Here is an 18,712-nt window from a genome sequence, read left to right as displayed (position 1 = left end):
TTCAATAACCTTATAAAATTTTTGTCCACTTGACCTATTTTCAACTGAGATTTTAAGGCTTCTTTTATGAATATACTCTAATTCTTACTCTTGAAATTTTTTTTTTAAAAATCAAAGTTGTCATTAATATCTATGGATCCAATAATACATCTTCATTAAGACTTACAGCCTTATAATGTGTCCTACCTCTTTAATGATTTCTAGCCTGAGTTTTATTACCTTGTGCAACACCCAAATAGTGACCTCTGCTTTCTTTTTATTTGATTTGTCTGGAATCTTCACCCAACCTCTTACGCTTAATGTTTCTGAGGCTTTCAGTTTATGGTTATATCTTTTGCATAGAGCACAGGGGTGGATTTTGCTCTGTTAGTTAATCTGAAAATATTTCTTTCTCTGAACAGGCCAGTTAAGTCCATTTAATGATATTCCCCAAATGGTCTCAATTCTGTCACAGAGAGAATATATAAATTATTTCATTGTGTTTATGTCCTTTGTTCTCTTTTTTCTCCCATTCTATATTTCTTTTTGTATCTAGAAAGGTTTGGGTTTTTGTCCTAAGGATTCCTACTATGAGCAATATAGAGATTAGCTCTTTTCTTCCCATAACATCCCCGGATCACATCCCCCAGCATCTATTTAAAGCAGTATCATTTGATGCCCTGGTGAATTTCTATAAGGCAATCAATGAGCCTATTAAATCATTCTTTGGTTGCCTGAAATTTATTCTCTAATAGCTTCCTCAGGAAAGATTTATGTAAACTATCTTCCTTAAGTTCTTGAATAATTGTATTATAGCTACATTGTCAGAGCATATAACAAGTACATACTACTTTGTCACCCTTCTGCCTGTCATTAAATTCAATTCTACAGTTAGATATAAGAATTCCCTGCAGAACATCCTCCCTGTTGTTTTCCCAGCATAAGATCTTTTGATATTAATATACAGACTCAACAGCATGGTACTGGTATAAAGACAGACAAGCAGATCAATGGAACAGAACAGAGAGGCCAGAAATAAATCCAGACATACATGGGCAACTGACACTTGACAAAGGCAATGCAGTACAGAAAAAGGAGCATTTCAATAGTGGTGGTGGAAAAATTAAAATATCCATATGTAAAATGAATTTGGATCCATACTTTATACCACATATAAAAATTAATTGAAAGTGGATCATTGACCTAAATGTAAAACTTGAAACTATGAAACTTCAAAAGAAAACATTTGTGTTAGGTAAAGATTTCTTAGACACAGCACAAAAGAAAAATTAATAAATGATAAATTGGACTTCATCAAAATAAGGAATTGGGGATCCTTAAAGAAATAACCAATGCTATATGCTTCCCCCCAAAAAAAAGTTTAAAAAAATTTTAAGAAAAAAAAAAAAAAACAGTACAAGGTGAACCTAGAAACTTTTTGTTTTGCCAGAAAGTAAGAAGTGCTCAAAAATCAGTGGAGGGGTAGATAAACAACTGTATAGCACAGGGAATTATATTCAATACCTTCTAATGGCCTATAATGAAACAGAACATGAAAAGGAATACATACACACACACACACACACACCCCTTAATATAAATGAATCACTATGCTGTACACCAGGAATTAATACACATTGTAAACTGACTATACTTCAATAGATAGATAGATAGATAGGTATGATCAATGTTCACACTTATAAAAAAATCAATGGGGGAATATCAAAGGACAAGATGTCAACTTGAAGGGGTTTCTACTCACCAAACTGGAACACTTTGATTATCAAAATAAATAATGAAAGAAATGGATTATGTTATACTAAATTTAAAAATTTTGTCAGCTGATAATGATAGATAAATGGAAAAGGAAAATGTCACCAAAACAGTAAATTATCACCAATAATCATGGAATGATATAAAAATCATCATTTTGCAACATCACAGTAATAACTGATGAAGGCGTGAATCAGCAGTAAGTGCCCATCTAAGGTTTTCGGGAACAGAATATTCCACAGATCCCACAGTATCTCCCAGGAAGTTGCTTATTAATTACAAAGGGGGAAAAAGACATTTTTACAGTGGAGAAATTTGGCAGTTACCACCTTAAACAAGTGATCAAAGCCAACACTACCAATAATGGGACAGAAGGAGATCACAGTCCTACTGTAAAGCACTGAAAAAGACGCAGCAATTGCACCCCAGATGATGCATCAGTCTGGATACAATAAGGAGAGAGAAACTACACAATGAGTCTGAAAAAAGAAGTCTAACATAAATAATTGTTAACTACATCAAGGAACTGGGTTAACAGGGACTAGTCAGTAAAAAATAGAACTCTACAGAAAATAGGTATAATAGCAGATATGTGATATGATATGACATGACATAGTTGCCACCACCTCTCATGTCAAGACAGAGTGCCCAGGGCTGATACCAGATTTTGTTGGAGAAGGCACAGCCATGGCTCACACTTTGGTGTTGCACCAGTGGGATTTGCTGGAGATCCACTCTGGAATTCGTCTACAAGTATGTTCTATGAAATGTGCTGGCAATCTGTGCCTCGGATCTCCACAATATCCCTCCCACCCCAAAAACAAAAACAAACATATAAAACACACTGCTGTGAAAGGCAATACTGGGACAACTAGCAAAATTTGAATATGGATAATGTATTGGAAAATAGCATTATATCAATGTCTAGTTTCCTGAATTTGGTAATTATACCATGGTTATATATGATATTATCTTTGCATACATCAAAACTCATCAACTTGGACATTTTAAATGCATGCAGCTTATTGTATGTTTAATCTAATCTCAATAAAACTAAAAATTTTTTTAAAGAAGAGAATGTCTATTCTTTAGAGGCACATTGATGTATTTAGGGCTGAAGGGTCATGATGCCTACAACTTACTCTCATATGGATCAGAAAAAACAACTAAGTATATGAACATGAGAAATAAAGGAAATATAGCAAAATCTGGTAACCTTAGGAAGGGCTCACAAGAACAATACTCACTGGGTTCTTACATGTAGTCTTTATGCTTGAAAATCAGTTGGCTGGATATAGTCTCAACTTGAATTTTCTGTGAAAATCTTAAAATATTTACTCCACCGTCTTCTGGACTTAGATGTTCATGTTGGAGTTTAATGATAATCTGATATCTAACAATTATTCTATCCATTATAAGTGATGTAGTATTTCTGTATAGGTGTCAAAGTGTTTCCTTTTTCTTTAAAGCTCTAAAACATGTTTCAGTGGTTCTGTTTCAGTTTTCCTAAGCACAGGTGAGCCATTTTAATATAGATGTTTATTATCCTTTTAACAATATTTTCTCGGACTGTAATTTTTTTCTGTTCCTTTGTTTTAGTACTCTTCGGGTACTATTATAAATGTCCATATATTTATGGGTATGTGTATATATGATCTTCTTGTCACTTTATGAATTTCTTTTATCTCTTTCTCTACTTGTTTGATTTGTTTTCATTTGTCTTTCTCCATCCTTTACATCTTTTATGGTAGTTTCTAGAGTGTGTATTCATTCAAGAACTTTCTGGTTCATTTTAGTTCCTGAAACATTTCTAATTTTATTCCTTAACTCTGTCAGTTTTTCTTTTCATGACTTTCTATAGCACAGCCATCTCACTTCTAAACTTTTCTAATTCTGGTTTATGTTGTTCTTACATAACATACTGTTTTATTTTCCCAGCTCATTTTGTAGAATTGGATTTCACTGTATCTCTACTCTAAGACCAAGGTATACTACTATCTCCGTTTCTTTAGCTGTATTATTTACAGGGCTGTTGTCCTCGTTTCTCTTATACATCTTTGAATGCTGTAAAACCACAGTAGGTTTCATAATTCATATTACAGTAGAAGGGGTTTTCCTGTATTTATAAGAGAAGTTATGTAGGAGTTATAAACAGGCTGACTTTCCTAAATTCAGAGCTCTAAGGTTTCTTCTTACTTTGTTACCACAAAGTATTCAAACCTATGGTACCTCAGTGTAACCACTTTCCTAATATTTTCTAAGATCTGCCTCCTCTGTGCCCCCTCCCACATGTATCTGAGTTTTCCTCTTCTTTCCCCCTAATTTCCAACCCTGGTCAACATGTGTTTATTTGTAGCAGTTTCTTCTTAGTGTGCGGCTCTGTTCCTTCACTGAATGTTTCCAAGAACCTCAGGTACCAGGCTGTCCTAGCTCCCCTAGACCTTCCTGTGGCAAACTCTTTGCCTCATTTCAGGCCCATGTTAACCCATGTTTGAACAGCACTGCCCTGAAACACTCACCTCTTCAGTGCCTCATAAGAAGGCATATAGGTATCACTATAAATTTATACGATCTCTAGCAGCAAACATGATCTGTAATCATATTACATTTTACTGGGAAACGCCAATCACTTTGAGGGCACTCAGAGAAACCTTCTATACTTGCACCTATTCTTGCCTTCTCTTGTGTTCACAATGAACAAAATGTCTCTCCATCCACCCAAAGCCACTAATCTCTCCACCCATGCCTTGGATCAATTCCTACCCTGCCTTCTCAGAAGCCCACACACTCACAAATCTATTCTTTCATATATTTAATAGCTCACTTGAATGGATCTCAAATAGAATTACCACATGACCCAGCAATTTCACTCCCGGGCATGTATCTGAAAAAACCAGAAACACTAATTCAAAAAGATACGTGCACCCCAATGTTCATAGCAGCATTATTTACCAAGATATTTGCCAAGATATGGAAGCAACCTAACTGTCCATCAACAGATAAATGGATAAAGAAGGTGTTGTATGTGTATACAATGGAATACTGCTCCCATAAAAAAGGAAATTTTGCTATTTGCAGCAACATGGATGGACTTGGAAGGCATTATGCTAAGTAAGTAATGAAACAGAGAAAGATAATTATATGATATCACTTACATTTGGAATCTAAAAAAATATAACAAACAGCGAGTAAAACAAAAAAGAAGCAGACTCATAGACATAGAGGACAATCAGCGGTCACCAGTGTGTGGGGGCGGGTACTACCGGGATGGGGAGGAGGCGGTACAAACTACTGGGTATAAGACAGGCTACAGGGATGGACTGTACAACACAGGGAATATAGCTAATATTTTAGAATAACTGCAAGTGGAGTGTAACCTTTAAAAACTGCAAAAACAAACATGCATAAGCCTTTTCTATTTACAAAAAAAAAAAAAAAAAAAAAGAAATACTGCTCAACTCCTATTTTTTCTCCTCAAGTACTGTCTTAATCCTTTCCTCCCCACTTCAGAAGTAAACTTCTCTACAGAGCTGGTAAACTTTTCACCTACATTTCTTTACCTCCCACCCACCCCAATATGGTTTCCCTTCTACCTCTCCACCGAAATATGCTTTAGCACAACCACCATGTATCTAACCCTAAAATGTTTTTGGCTTCTCTTACTTGACCTTGCAGGAACCTGACTCCAGGAAACACTACTGCCTTTGTTAATACTTTCTTTCCTTGGCTTCCATGACAGTACACATTCCTGGTTTTCCTCCCACCTCTTCTTCTCAGTCTGCTTTGCAGGTTCACCTTTATCTAGTAGCCATTACATGCAAAATTCCTAAAGCCTTGTCCTAGGTGATCTCCACACTTTACTTTCCAAGAGTAGAAGGAAAGGGAACAGAGGGAAGACAACAAGGAGACCAAAAAGGAAGAGTTAGAGAAGTGGGAGGAGAACTTAAAAGATGGGTAGAAAAGCAGAGCTCAGAAAATTAGTAAAAGCAAACTAAGGCACATGACAAACAAGTCAAGTCTAGAAGAGTGATGAGGATAGTAAGAAACAAAAATCAACACGCACCAGTACAGAGACTCGAAGAATCTCACATGCCATAGGCTAGGCTCTCCTTCTGGTTATGCTTAATGCTGAATTCGAATAGTCAGGAGATACCAGGGAGACTATTCATCCATAATCAAAGAAAAATAAAGATCTTCTGGTAGTTATGACTCCTAATTACTATTTAAGAATTTTTCTTTTCAATTTATTGTACCATGATATGAGTACTTATGAACTGTCTTTATTAAAAGAAACCAGAACAAAGTTCTTTGAGGAATAGGGTTGTTTTGCAACTTCAAAGAAGAGGATTTGAAAAATGTTTAGACTGCATGTCCATGCAAAAACACTGAGGCAATTCAGCCAGTAACTATATGTTCCTATATTGTTTTAAACACAAATATTTTAACATGCATTCTACATATTTGTTACGTATATATAGTGAAGTACTAATGTATCTTGTACATAATAAATCACATAAATAAGACATTTTAAAAGAATGAAATTAAGATGAAATAAATATTTTTAAATGTATTGCTAATCATGAAAGCTTCATACTATTATTGGCTAATGGTCCAAGATGTAATACACACTTCAGGGACAGTTCATCATTAACATAGAGAATGTTCATCAATTTCAAAGACTCTTCTTATTAATTTTGAAATTTTTAGGCCTACTTCTTATTAGACCTAGTTAACCACTGCTGTTAACATCACAATAAGACTAATGAAGAATCTATAAAGTATCAGATCTGCCATTCTAATGCTGCTATGCTTGCAAAATTAGTATTATCTTTACCACAGCTGAAAATGAGACTTCAAAGATTCAAGTAATTTAAGCCTGATGGAAAAACCACAACTCCATCAATTCCATACACCTGATAAAATTAAACACAAAATCAGATAGCAATGGTCCCAGCTTTCTATAGGATCTCTTGCCAACTAATCCACTACTGACTGCATATTCAGGTGCCAGGAGTGACAAGTATCTACATAACACTGACGAAGTCATAAATATAAGCAGCCCTGACTTCTCTGGGCTCCACTTTCTGTATTTTCCTAAACTGGAGAAGAATCAAGCCATCAGCACCCAACATTGATTACAGACTCAAATGGACTATCTCTACACTGTTAATTGGGGATCACTTTTTTTTAAAGAACCAATTTATACACAACGTTACAACGTTGTGTTAGTTCTGGGTGTACAGCAAAGTGATTCAATTAAATATAGATAGATAGATAGATAGATAGATAGATAGATAGATAGATAGATAGATAGATAGATATAGATAGATAGATGTCTACATATATATATATCTACATCTGTTCTTTCCCAGATTCTTTTCCATTACAAATTATTACAAGATATTGAATATAGTTCCCTGCACTATACAGTAGGTCCTTGTGGTTATAGCAGTGTATATCTGCTAATCCTAAAATAAATCTATCCCTGCCCCCACTTTCCCCTTTGGTAACCGTAAGTTAGTTTTCTATGTCTGTGAGTCTGTTTCTGTTTTGTAAATAAGTTCATTCATATCATTTTTAAGATTCCACATATAAGTGATACCATATTTGTCTTTTTCTGTCTGACTTACTTCACTTAGCATGATAATCTCTAGGTCCATCCATGTTGCTGCAAACGGCATTATTTCATTCTTTTTATGGTTAAGTAGTATTCCATTGTATATATAGACTACATCTTCCATATCCATCCATCTGATGATGGACACTTAAGTTGCTTCCATAGTTTGGCTATTGTAAATAGTGCTGCTATGAACATGGAGTGCACGTATCTTTTCAAATTAGTGTTTCTGTCTTTTCCAGATATATGCTCAGGAGTGGGACTGCTGGATCAGATGGTAAGTCTATTTTTAGTTTTTTAAGGAATCTCCATACTATTCTCCAAAGTGGCTGCACTAATTTACATTCCCACCAACAGTGTAGGAGGGTTCCCTTTTCTCCACACTCTCTCCATCATGCATTATTTGTAGACTTTTTGATGATGGCCAGTGTTAGGTAATTGTGTTTTTGATTTGCGTTTCTCTAATACTTAGAGATGTTGAGCATCTTCTCATGTGCCTGTTGGCCGCCTAGATGTCTTCTTTGGAGAAATCTCTATTTAGGTCTTCTGCTCATTTTTTGATTTTTTTTTTTTTAATGTTGAGCTGTTCATATGGAAGTTAATCTCTGGTCAGTCACATCACTGGCAAATATTTTCTCCCATTCTGTAGGTTGTCTTTTCATTTTGTTTATAGTTTCATTTGCTGTGCAAAAGCTTTCAAGTTTAATTAGGTCCCATTTGTTTATTTTTGCTTTTACTTCCATTATTCTAGGAGATGGATCCCCAAAAATATTACTGTGACTTATGTCAAAGAGTGTTCTGCTTATGTTTTCCTCTAGGAGTTTTACAGTATCCTGTCATACATTTAGGTCTTTAATGCATTTTGAGTTTACTTCTGTATACAGTGTTAGAGAATGTTCTAATTTTATTCTTCTACATGTCCTGTTTTTCCAGCACCATTTATTGAAGAGACTGTCCTTTCTCCATGATACATTCTTGCCTCTTTGTCAAAAATCATTTGACTGTAGGTGTGTGGCAGGACCACTTTTTATGGCTATTGCACATGTGCCCTACAGCCTGTAATTTAGGGGTTTCCCAAGGCTGCTGAACCCGAGGGCCTTTTGTAAGTGGCATCCATATGGGACTTCCCTATGAATGAAGATCAGAGGGTTTTATGCTACAATGCTGGTAATGGCCTACTATGATCTTCAATCTTTTGACATCATTTTAGTTAGAAACAGATGTGAAAATCCAAGCACATGTAAACTGTGTTACAATTTGTGGGAGAAAAAAAAAATAGGGTCTGCAGTATAGAAATCCCAACACCTCCAGGGTAGCTGTGTTATAGTCTGACAGACTGTACAGCACAAGGGACTGATCAATTTAAGAAGGCGAGTGAGGATTACATGCATTTCGCTTGCTAAGGCTTGTATCCTGTGGTGCTACATATGCCAAGAGGACCTTCATTTCTAACTCATACAAAGGTACTTTTTGGACTTGCAGCAGCCCTGACTCCTCCCTCAGGATACTTTGTATATCACATGTGAAACATAGCCATTTGACATGCTTAGTCATGTGACCATAATCATCTATGCATCAAGTACTTACAAGCTTAGAAGTTCTAATGTTTTCTCTCACCTCAGTAGGTTATGTTTTACCTCATGTGGCACACATCCGACTTTAGAGACTACTGGTCTAGCTGTGTACTTGAAAATGCAGGAGTAAAGTTTGAGAAAGTGGTCAAGGTTACAGGAAGAGATGAGACGTGTATCTAGGTGACAGTTTAAATTGGTGCAGTCTCTAAGAAAAATTAAAGGGGCAGAATCTAGAGTTCTAATTACTCACATGTGAGTATATGAAAAAGGTGCTATGTGATTTTAAAATTGTCTTCTTGTAATAGAAAAGAACAAATCTGACTCCATATTAGATCTGTTCCTTTGGCTTTAATCCTGTGCCCTGTTTTCTTGGCTTAGTCTTGCTAGCTCTGCACTCATGTAAAGATAACAAGTTGGGAAATTGAGAATAACATTTGTTTTGTTGGAGGTTTTGCAGGAGCACCATGAGCTGGCCCACGTGGACAGCTGCAAGAACAAAGAGTTCCTACACCAAGTTTGCAACAACCAACCACATCCCCTCCCATGTTTTTTTTGTATAAAAGGAGACTGTATTCTGACTTGGGGAGGACGGTTCTCCAAGACATTAGTCTGCCATCCTCTCAGTCTGCCAGCTTTCCGAATAAAGTTGCTATTCCTTGCCCCAACACCTCGTCTCCTGATTTATTGGCCTTTTGTGCAGTGAGCAGAACGAGTTTGGACTCGGTAACATTCTGATATCAATATTCAACCACAACAGAGTAACTAGTACCAAGACAAGCTTGCCTGACATGCACAACTATATGTAACTGGAAAGACTATATGAGGTTAACTGTTTTTATGCACTCAACAATAGAAATGCAAGCCAGTGATCCCTGAAAAAGGGAAATCTCAGGAAGTGAGTCCCTAAAATGTCTTGATTCTCTGCCTGGGAAGTATTTCCTGACCATGGTTCAGGGAACTAGAGTCTAAGCAGAACACAGCTTAGAAGTCAGAGGAGAATTTCGGGCTGTGAAACAGATAAGCACTGGAGAGAAGGGAGCTGCACAGAGGAAGGGCACCAGTAGTCTATGGAGGGTTTCTCCAAATTCTTGGCTGAAGGCTACCATGTAAGTGCAGAGTGAGACTTCAGGAAGCTCACCAGAGAGCAGCTGCTAAGGGACTGAGACAGGAGCAAAGTTACCAGAGTCCCAGCAGGAACAAAAAGAAAACAAATAAAAAGATGGTAGCCCTAAACTGGACCATGCTAATAATTAAATGCAAGTGAATTAAACAATTAAAAGCAAAAGTTTACAACTTGGATAAAAAAGCAAGACACAACCATACACTATCTATAAGAAATACACTTTAAATATGAAGGCTGAATGTAAAAGGATGGGAAAATATACCATTTAAATACAAAGAAAACTGGTAGCTATACTAATATAAGACAATGTAGACTTCATGAAATAGTAGTACAAATGATAAAGAAGAACATTTCATAGTGTTAAAAACCGCAGGCAATTCATTAGTAAGCCAAAGCTTCAATACCTGTAGAAGAAACTAACTGGATTAGAAGAATAAAGAGATAAATCAGCAATTATGACTGAAGATTTTAACATTCCCCTTTCCATAACCGATAGAACAAGTAGACAAAAACAAAAACAAAAGCAAACAAACCTAACAAAAAAAACTAATAAAAATATAATTTTTTTTACAACATTATCAACCAACTTGAGCTAATTGACATTTACAGAACACTACTCCCAACAACCATAGAATTTAAATTATTTAAGTGCACATGGAACAGTCACCAAGACAGACAATATGCTAGGACATAAAATGTCTCAGTAAACTTCAAAAGATTTAAATCTTACAGATCTTTTTTTTTATTGGAATGGAATAAGTTCTCTAGAAAACCCTCCACATACCTATAAATTAACATAGGTCCAAGGAACCCACTGATTATAGAAATCACAAGAGAAATTTTTTAAAAACTTAATGGAATGTTAATAAAAACAACACAAAATTTGTTTGAGGTAGCTAAAGATGCTTAGAGAAAAGAAAGATACCTTTAAAGCAGAGAAAAATTAGTAAAATTAACAAAGCCAAAAGTTACTTGATAAACCCTTAGTAACCAAGAAAAAGAGTAAACATGAATTACATAATAGAAAAAGAGGGGACATCATTCAGCTCCTGAAAACATTAAAAGGATAAGGGAATGTTGAGAACAAATTTATGCCAATAAATATTCCAATTAGCTAAATCATAAAATTTTCTTCAAATAATTTACCAAAATAGATTTGAGAAAAAATAAAAAATCTGAATAGCCCTGTATCTATTAAAGACACTAAATTCCTAGTCAAAAACCTTCCCATAAAGAAAACTGCAAGCCCAGATGGATTCACTGGTGAATTCTGTCAAATATTTAAGAATTAATACTAATTTTACAAAAACTCTTTCAGAAAATAAAGATAGAGGAAACACCTCACACATTTTGAGGCCAGTATGACCTCAATACCAAAATCAGATAAAAAACACAAGAAAACCATATTACCAACGTTCCTCATGTTCCAACATAAAAGAAAAAAATTCTTAAAATATTAGCAATTCAAATCCAGAAGTACACAGAAAGGCTAATACACCATGACCAAGTGGGGTATATCCCAAGAATGTAAGACCGGTTTAATACCTGAAAAATCAGTGTAATTAACCACACTAACAGAAAAAAAAAGAGGAAAACCACATGATCATTTTAATAGATACAGAAAATGCATTTGACCAAATTCATCATTCATTCATGCTTTAAAAAAAACCCTCAGTATACTTGGAATAGAAAAGAACCTCTTAATTTTGACAATGGTCATTTATAAAAAATACAGCTAACATATTCATAATGAACAACTGAATGTTTTACTCCTGAGATGAGGAATAAGAAAAAGGACACTGAATCTCATTTAATATTGAAATTAAACTTCTATTCAATATGGTACTGGAGATTCTAGGTAGTGCAATAAGGGAAAAAAATGACCTAAATCACAAAGAATGAAAAGAAAGAAGTAAAACTACCTGTATGCAATATGATAGTCTATGTAGAAAATCTTAAAAAAATCTACAAAAAACTACTAAATTTAATAACTGAATTTAGCAAGATAATGGGATACAATCAATATACAAAAGCCAATTACATTTCAGTATACTAGGAACAAATAATTGGAAATGAAAAAATTTAAAACACTTTCAATATTGTTAAAGAACAATTTCATAAACTCTTTTAAAATAAACTAACAAAAATTGTGCAAGACCATATAATAAGAGTAGAGAGAAATTAAAGATCTAAGTAAGTGGGAAATAAAACATGTTCATGGATAGGAACAGTCAATATTGTTAAGATCATTCTCCCTAAATTGGTATCTAGATTCAATGCAATTCCAATCAAAATCACAGCAGACTTTTGTGGAGAAATTGACAGGTGGCTTCTATAACTTATAAAGAAATGTAATGACTTGAAGAGCCAAAACAGTTTTAAAAAAAGAACAAATTGTCCAATTTCAAAATGTGCTTAAAAGCTATAGTAATGAAAAAATATTATTAGTACTGAACAGAGAGATAACAGAATAGAGAGTATAAAAATGGAACCACAGATATATGTCCAACTCACTTTTTGCCCATCATATTGCTTTTGCATTTTTGTAAAGTACTCTTTTCAATAAATGGTGATTTAACATATGGTGAAAACATGAACTTCAACCCTTACCTCTCACAAACATTACTCTAAATAGATTACAGATCTAAATATAAAAGCTAAAACTATAAAAGTACTAAAAGAAAAGACAGGAGAAAAATCTTAGTAAACTTAGGGTAGGAACACAAAAATCACTAACCATAAAAGAAAAAGAAATTATAAACTAGACAATCAAAATTTAAATCTTCAGCTCTTCAAAAGACACCATCAGTAAGAAAATGAACATGCAAGCAAAGAGTTGGATGTATATATGTAACCAAGGACCAGGAGACAGGATATATATAAAGAATTTTTACTTTTCAATAATAGACCAAACCACCTAATTTAAAAAATCTACAAAAGCCTCAAACTGAAATTTTACCAAAAAATATATGAGAACAGCCAATAGTACAGGAAAAGATGTTCATTATTATTCAGAAAGGAAATTAAAATTAAAATCATGAGATATTCCTTTAAGCATATTAGAATGACTAAAATTAAAGACTACCGCCACCCAAATTGTTGAGGACGTGAACCAACTGGAACTCTCACATACTGCTCGAGAGAATGCAAAATGGTACAACCAGGGTAAACATGCATTTAGGATACAAACAAGGTATTACAACTCTAAGTATTTACCCAAGGAAATGAAAACATAATCACATAATCTACAATATTTATAATAGTTTTATTCATCATAGCCCCAAACTGAAATCAATGGTCATTTCCACCAACAAGTGAATATTGTATACAGAACATATGTATAAAACTGTAGACAATATGGATCAATCTTAAATACTATTAATCCTTTGTCATTACATCTCGTCCTGATAAGATGACTTACAATTTTTGCCAAGAACCAGAAGAAATCAGCTTCCAGAATTCACATAGTTACATATAATAGACTGCCAGATAACACAGAAAACTGACAGATTCTTATATTTTACTCCACTTTGACAACTAATTTGATCCCTTTCAAAAGTATGGTCTCAGTATTCTTTAAAAATAGATCTTAAAAGGGGAGGGTATAGCCCAGTGGTAGAGTGCATACCTAGTATGTACAAGGTCTTGGGTTCAATCCCCAGTACCTCCATTAAAGATGAATAAACAGAAAAACCTAATAACCTCCCCACCAAAAAAAATTTTTTAATAAAAATAAATAAATGTAAAAATATATGCATTAAAAATATGTTTTTAAAAATAGCTCTTACAGTTTGCTACCCTTTGGCTGAACAGTACATCCAAGCCACAAAATATTGCACAATGTGGTAACATTTCTCCAAGATCAGCTTGTCTCGTGACTTCATGTACCAAAATGTACCTAAAGAAAATGTTTTCTGAGCTCTTCCCTCTTTCCAGGATATAACTGCATACTAACAAAATGACAATCCAACTAAATAAGGCAGTCAACCGACTTTAGCCTGTGGTCACTTACCCTCCTTCCTTCCAACTGGTAGCCTTACAAAAGGACAGTTTAAACCTATGTTCTCAGTGGAGGCTTGGTGGCTAGTGTAATTGTGTCTAAGCATTTATAAATTAAATTTTTGCTATAAGTTAGTTTTGTTTCTTTTTTAAGAGTTAAATCACTGTGCTGATTTTTGTAAAAAAAATATGTGTTAGAAAGGACTTATTTTCTACAAAGTTCATTTAGGATAACAAAGGGAGCAGCAAAAAAGCATTTAATAGAAAGGCAAGCTAGGTCTGATGGTTTTGAGGACACTACACTTTGAATTTTGGTCTTAATGGTCTAAAGAATTCTCTTTAATCAACCATACTTTGGAACATAATACTGCTTGAGCTGAAAAAAACACTAGGGTTTAAGACTACACTCTAGAACTCTAAAAAACTATGACAAACTGGACTTTCTGTGGAAACAGGCCTAGAAATCTAGAGTTTTAACAAGTATACCAGGTGATTCTACTAGAGCTAAAACTAAAATTTGAAAACCCGTATCTAAATCTAAAAGAGTCTAACTGCAACACATGTAGCCTCAACACAACTTGTTTTGTTTGGCCTACAGAATGGGTCTATATGTGTATATGTGTGTGTATTTTTAATTACTTGTCAGTATCTAATATTAGAGAAATTTTACACAAAATTCAGACTTCAAACTCCTCGTTAAAAATAAGTAAAAGCTCCAACCCTGGCCCTACGCGAGGCCCTGCCATCTGCTGGAGCTGAGTTCACTCCCCCTTCCTTTCACTCCCTACCATCCCCTATTATTCTACCCTATGCTCGTGGTGCTCCATCTCAATTACTTGCTTAGCTCCTGTAGGTACTGCAGTTTGATCTATGACACCTGTATCCACAAGTTCATTAGGCGCATAAAGAACAGATGTAATCAAATGAATCCCATTTATTTACAGTTGACTCTTGAACAAGTTGGGGTGCCGACCCTTCCACAGTCAGAAATTCGAATATAACTTACAGTTGGCCCTGTCGCCAGTTCTGCATCTTTAGATTCAATCAATTACAAAACCTGTACTACGTGGTATTTACTACTGAAAAAAATCTGTGTATAAGTGTACCCTTGTGGTTCAAATTGTGTTGTTCAGGGGTCACCTGTAGTTCTGAAAGGTACTGTCTAAAATTTTGCTACAGGGAGTATTAAAATTAGTTTGCAAGGAGAGAAGAAGGGAGAAAATATCCAGGTCATTAAGGCTCAGACTAGTATTTTCAATTTATTGAAGATAACCCTAACATTTTTTAAAGAGGTGTATGTAAGTGTCATTTCTTAAAGACTTCTTTCTTAGTATAAAAACAAAAATTATCTTCCAATTTAAGTGCTTTCCTGAACTCCTGCTTACAATACAAACACAAAGATAAAAAATATTTGGAGACTGGAACATTTTGAGAACTCTAGAGTTGCAAACTTGCCTCCGAACTGAGGGTCAGAGCCTTTGTTACCCATGTTCTCATTCATTCAGATAACAAATGTCATGGCCTGGAACACAATAAATCTTAATTCTAGAGTTATGCAAAATTCAGATCCTAATTGGCTACTAGCCTGTTTTAGACATTTAAAATATAAATAAAAGAAACCTTTAAACATGTCTAAAAATCAAGAATTAAAGTTTAAGTTTCACCTGTACTACTTTCCAACAGGTGGGCCATCTCAGAGCAAACTAGTGTGAGGGATCTGAGATATTACCCTATTTGCAAGCTAACAAAGTAGCTTACCATGGATGCTGGTAGAAGACACAAGACTCATGGGTTAGAGACAAAGGGCAGTTTATAACTTCCAGTAATAACATAAGCCAAAGCATCAACATTTTTGCACTGGTGCCCAGGGCGGCAGTCCCCAACCTGGCAAGGTGAAGAGAGCCAGTTGACACTTGCATAGGCAATGGGTTGTATTACAGGAGGGGAAACATAAGCTTTGGGAACCCTAAGCTTTTATGATGGGCAATAAGCATGCCTGCCTTTTATTCCAGAAGGAGGCATTTATCTCTGTTATACTGGAACATACGCATGCCTGCTCTTTGCTCTGGTGGACCACACTATCTTTCAAAGCTGTTCCTTATAGGAGCATCCTTTTAAAAAGAAACAAAGGGTAGTCAGTATCTCTCCTAGCAAGACCTGCAGAAACAGAGAGACCCTGGAAAAACTGTCTTCCTCAACTAGATACTGTTCCTAAGGTATAATCAAATCAGGAGTCTAACACTACAGTCTATTTAAAGCATCAATTTCATACGTTCTTTGACCTAGCTCAATTATTTAATTAGAATTTTATCTTGAATAGAATCAACTAGTCCCTTTAAAAAGAGAAATATGTATTGAAAACGAATTATTTCCAGTTACTTTGTATGTTTTAAAAGGAGGTGCTCAAATATTTGCAATACTAACATTTAAAAACCTCGATTATTCTATTAGAAACAATTTACCGTGCTTACTTTAAGTAACTTTAAGTGTTTCAAACCTGTTAACGTTAGCAACGGAAACTACCTGTCAAAAGTGTCGTTATACAGTAACAAACACCACAAAGAGAACGGTAACTTCAACATTTACAACTGCTGTCTACTACAAAATAAAAGAAAATGCTGCACCCAAAATCACTTTGTTCTACTTCTCTTTACCATTTATCGTCTCAAAATAAAATATTCGAAAGAGAAGGACAACAAAACACCGTCTCTTAGTTCCTTTGTCCCCAGTAGAGAGGCGAGAACTGGGGGCTCATTAAGGTAAATAACCCAAAACAAGCAAGACCGAAACATGCAAGACGGCATCCGATCTGCAATCAGTCATCAAAGAAAGTCACCAACACTTCATCTTCATCCCTCCCTTCCCCCCTCCAGCTCAAATAACGTGGGTATGCACAAGATGATTAGGATCATATGGACCCGGACAAAGCTTTGGGAGGCAGAGGGTAGCAGTTAACTACATGCAATCTGCAAAGGACCCGAGATACAGACCACAGCCGACTCCGACAGAGGTTTTCAAAAGTGCGGGTCGCATGGGCCACTCAACCCTGGGGGAGAATACTGGGGAGTAGGAGCAGCAGCAGTAGCTCTGCCAAGTCCACAGCGCCCGTGGAAGTTGCTTGCGGGGCGCGCGGCACGCTGCAGAGCGCGCGGGCCCTCCATGTCACCGCTGCCAGCACAGACCCTCCTCGCCCCTCCCCCGCCGCGCACCCCAGGCGGCGGCGACATGACAGCGGGTCGCAGCACCGCACCGGGGCGCCGGCCTCCCCAGCCCCTCCCGGGATCCCTCCTTCCGACCCGCGGCCGGCTCTCACCTTGGGTAGCGAACGGCGAGGAGCCGCTGACCGGCGAGCCGGGGGCGGGGACTGGCGGCGGGGTCTCGGCTGAGCCCAGCATGGGCGCGGGCAGCATGAGGTAGCGCTGGGGCGCGGGCAGGCAGCGCTGGCAGAAGGAGTGCAGGCAGGGCAGCAGCTTGGGCGCCCGGCTCTGGATGTTCTGGTGGCACACGGCGCAAGTGTCCAACAGGTTGAGCCGGGCCGCTTCGCCTCCGCGCTCCGAGTCGGGGCCCTGCCGACTCTCGGCCTCGTTCTCCCCGCTCGGCGCCGCCGAGGGCCCTCCGGCGGCCGCCGCCGAAGCCGCCGCGGCCGCCGTCGCCGCCTTCTCCACAGCCACCTCCATTGTCCTGCCCCCGCCGCCGCCGCCGCCGCCGCCGCCGCCGCCGGGAAAGGAGGAGCGCGGTCTCTGCAAGCAGCCGCCCCCGACGACCTCCTCCTCCTCCTCCCAGGCCGCTTGGGCGACCCGCAGGAGAGGGAGGGAGGCCCCGGCTGAGGAAGCCTCCTCAGGCCCCGGGGATCCGCCTCCCGGGTGGCGCGGCCGGAAGAGGGGATCTGTCAGCGGGGACTACTCCTCGCACCGGGGAAGGCTGCCCCGTCTGCTTCGCCAACCGCCGAGGCGCTTGTCGAATCCGCCCAGCCCGCCCTCGCCTCCCCGCCTTTCTCTGGGGCCCCCAGGCCTATCTCAGGCCCCGCCCCCACCCTCCCTCTCCCAGCAACCGAGGCAACGGCAGGGAGCGCGCCGCCCAATAGCCGTCTCGCCTGGTCGGGGGGCGGGGCCTGCCGAAGCCCGCGAGGCTCCGACGGCCCCGGCGGGAGGCTGGGAGGTGGGAGGGCGCTTGCCCAGCTCCGCCCCCCGAGCTCCTGGAACCGCGGCCTCTGATTGGGCCTTTGTGTGTATTTAGCTCCTCTTTAAAGATTAAGTGTTCATTTGTTAACGACCGACCATCTAATTCGGTCCGCCTGTGTTAGCTCCTCCTATGGGGCGGAGCTTTCACTGTCTACCAAGCGCTGTTAATTAAGTAACTGCTTCAAAAACTCTCGTTTTACTGCTGGAGACGGAGGTCCTGGACAAGGAGTAAATATGGTGGGAGAGTCAGAGATCGGCCAAATAAATACAGTAAAGAGCAAACAAAGAATTTTTAAAATGGAAAAATGTTGCTTAAATAAGATTGTAGAGGCAGCATGGATTTAGCCACCTGAATTTATTTATCTCTATGATAAACGATGGAGTGTAAGAATAAGGGAGTGAGATTCTCTTACCAGCTGGAAATTTTTAGAGGATTACCCAATGAAAAAGGTGAATTTCAGTGATT

At 37.8% G+C, this 18,712-nt stretch overlaps 1 protein-coding gene across 2 annotated transcripts in view; it reads right to left on the bottom strand.

Annotated features, from left to right (window-relative positions):
* TRIM24 (tripartite motif containing 24) overlaps window positions 1–18,046 on the bottom strand; it is an 81,882-nt gene extending 63,836 nt beyond the window's left edge. For both annotated transcript variants that reach the window (XM_032483438.1, XM_032483439.1), the window contains exon 1: window positions 17,379–18,046. In XM_032483438.1, coding sequence (XP_032339329.1) covers window positions 17,379–17,742 — 364 coding nt within the window. In that variant the 5' untranslated portion in view covers window positions 17,743–18,046. The remainder of the gene's footprint in view (window positions 1–17,378) is intronic.
* Between the last annotated feature and the right edge of the window lie 666 nt (window positions 18,047–18,712).

The sequence above is a fragment of the Camelus ferus genome, chromosome 7 (genome assembly GCF_009834535.1).
Source record: "Camelus ferus isolate YT-003-E chromosome 7, BCGSAC_Cfer_1.0, whole genome shotgun sequence".
Classification (NCBI taxonomy): Eukaryota; Metazoa; Chordata; class Mammalia; order Artiodactyla; family Camelidae; genus Camelus; species Camelus ferus.
The sequence above is the reverse complement of the archived record's forward strand: the minus strand, read 5'-3'. Positions and strand labels throughout refer to the sequence as shown.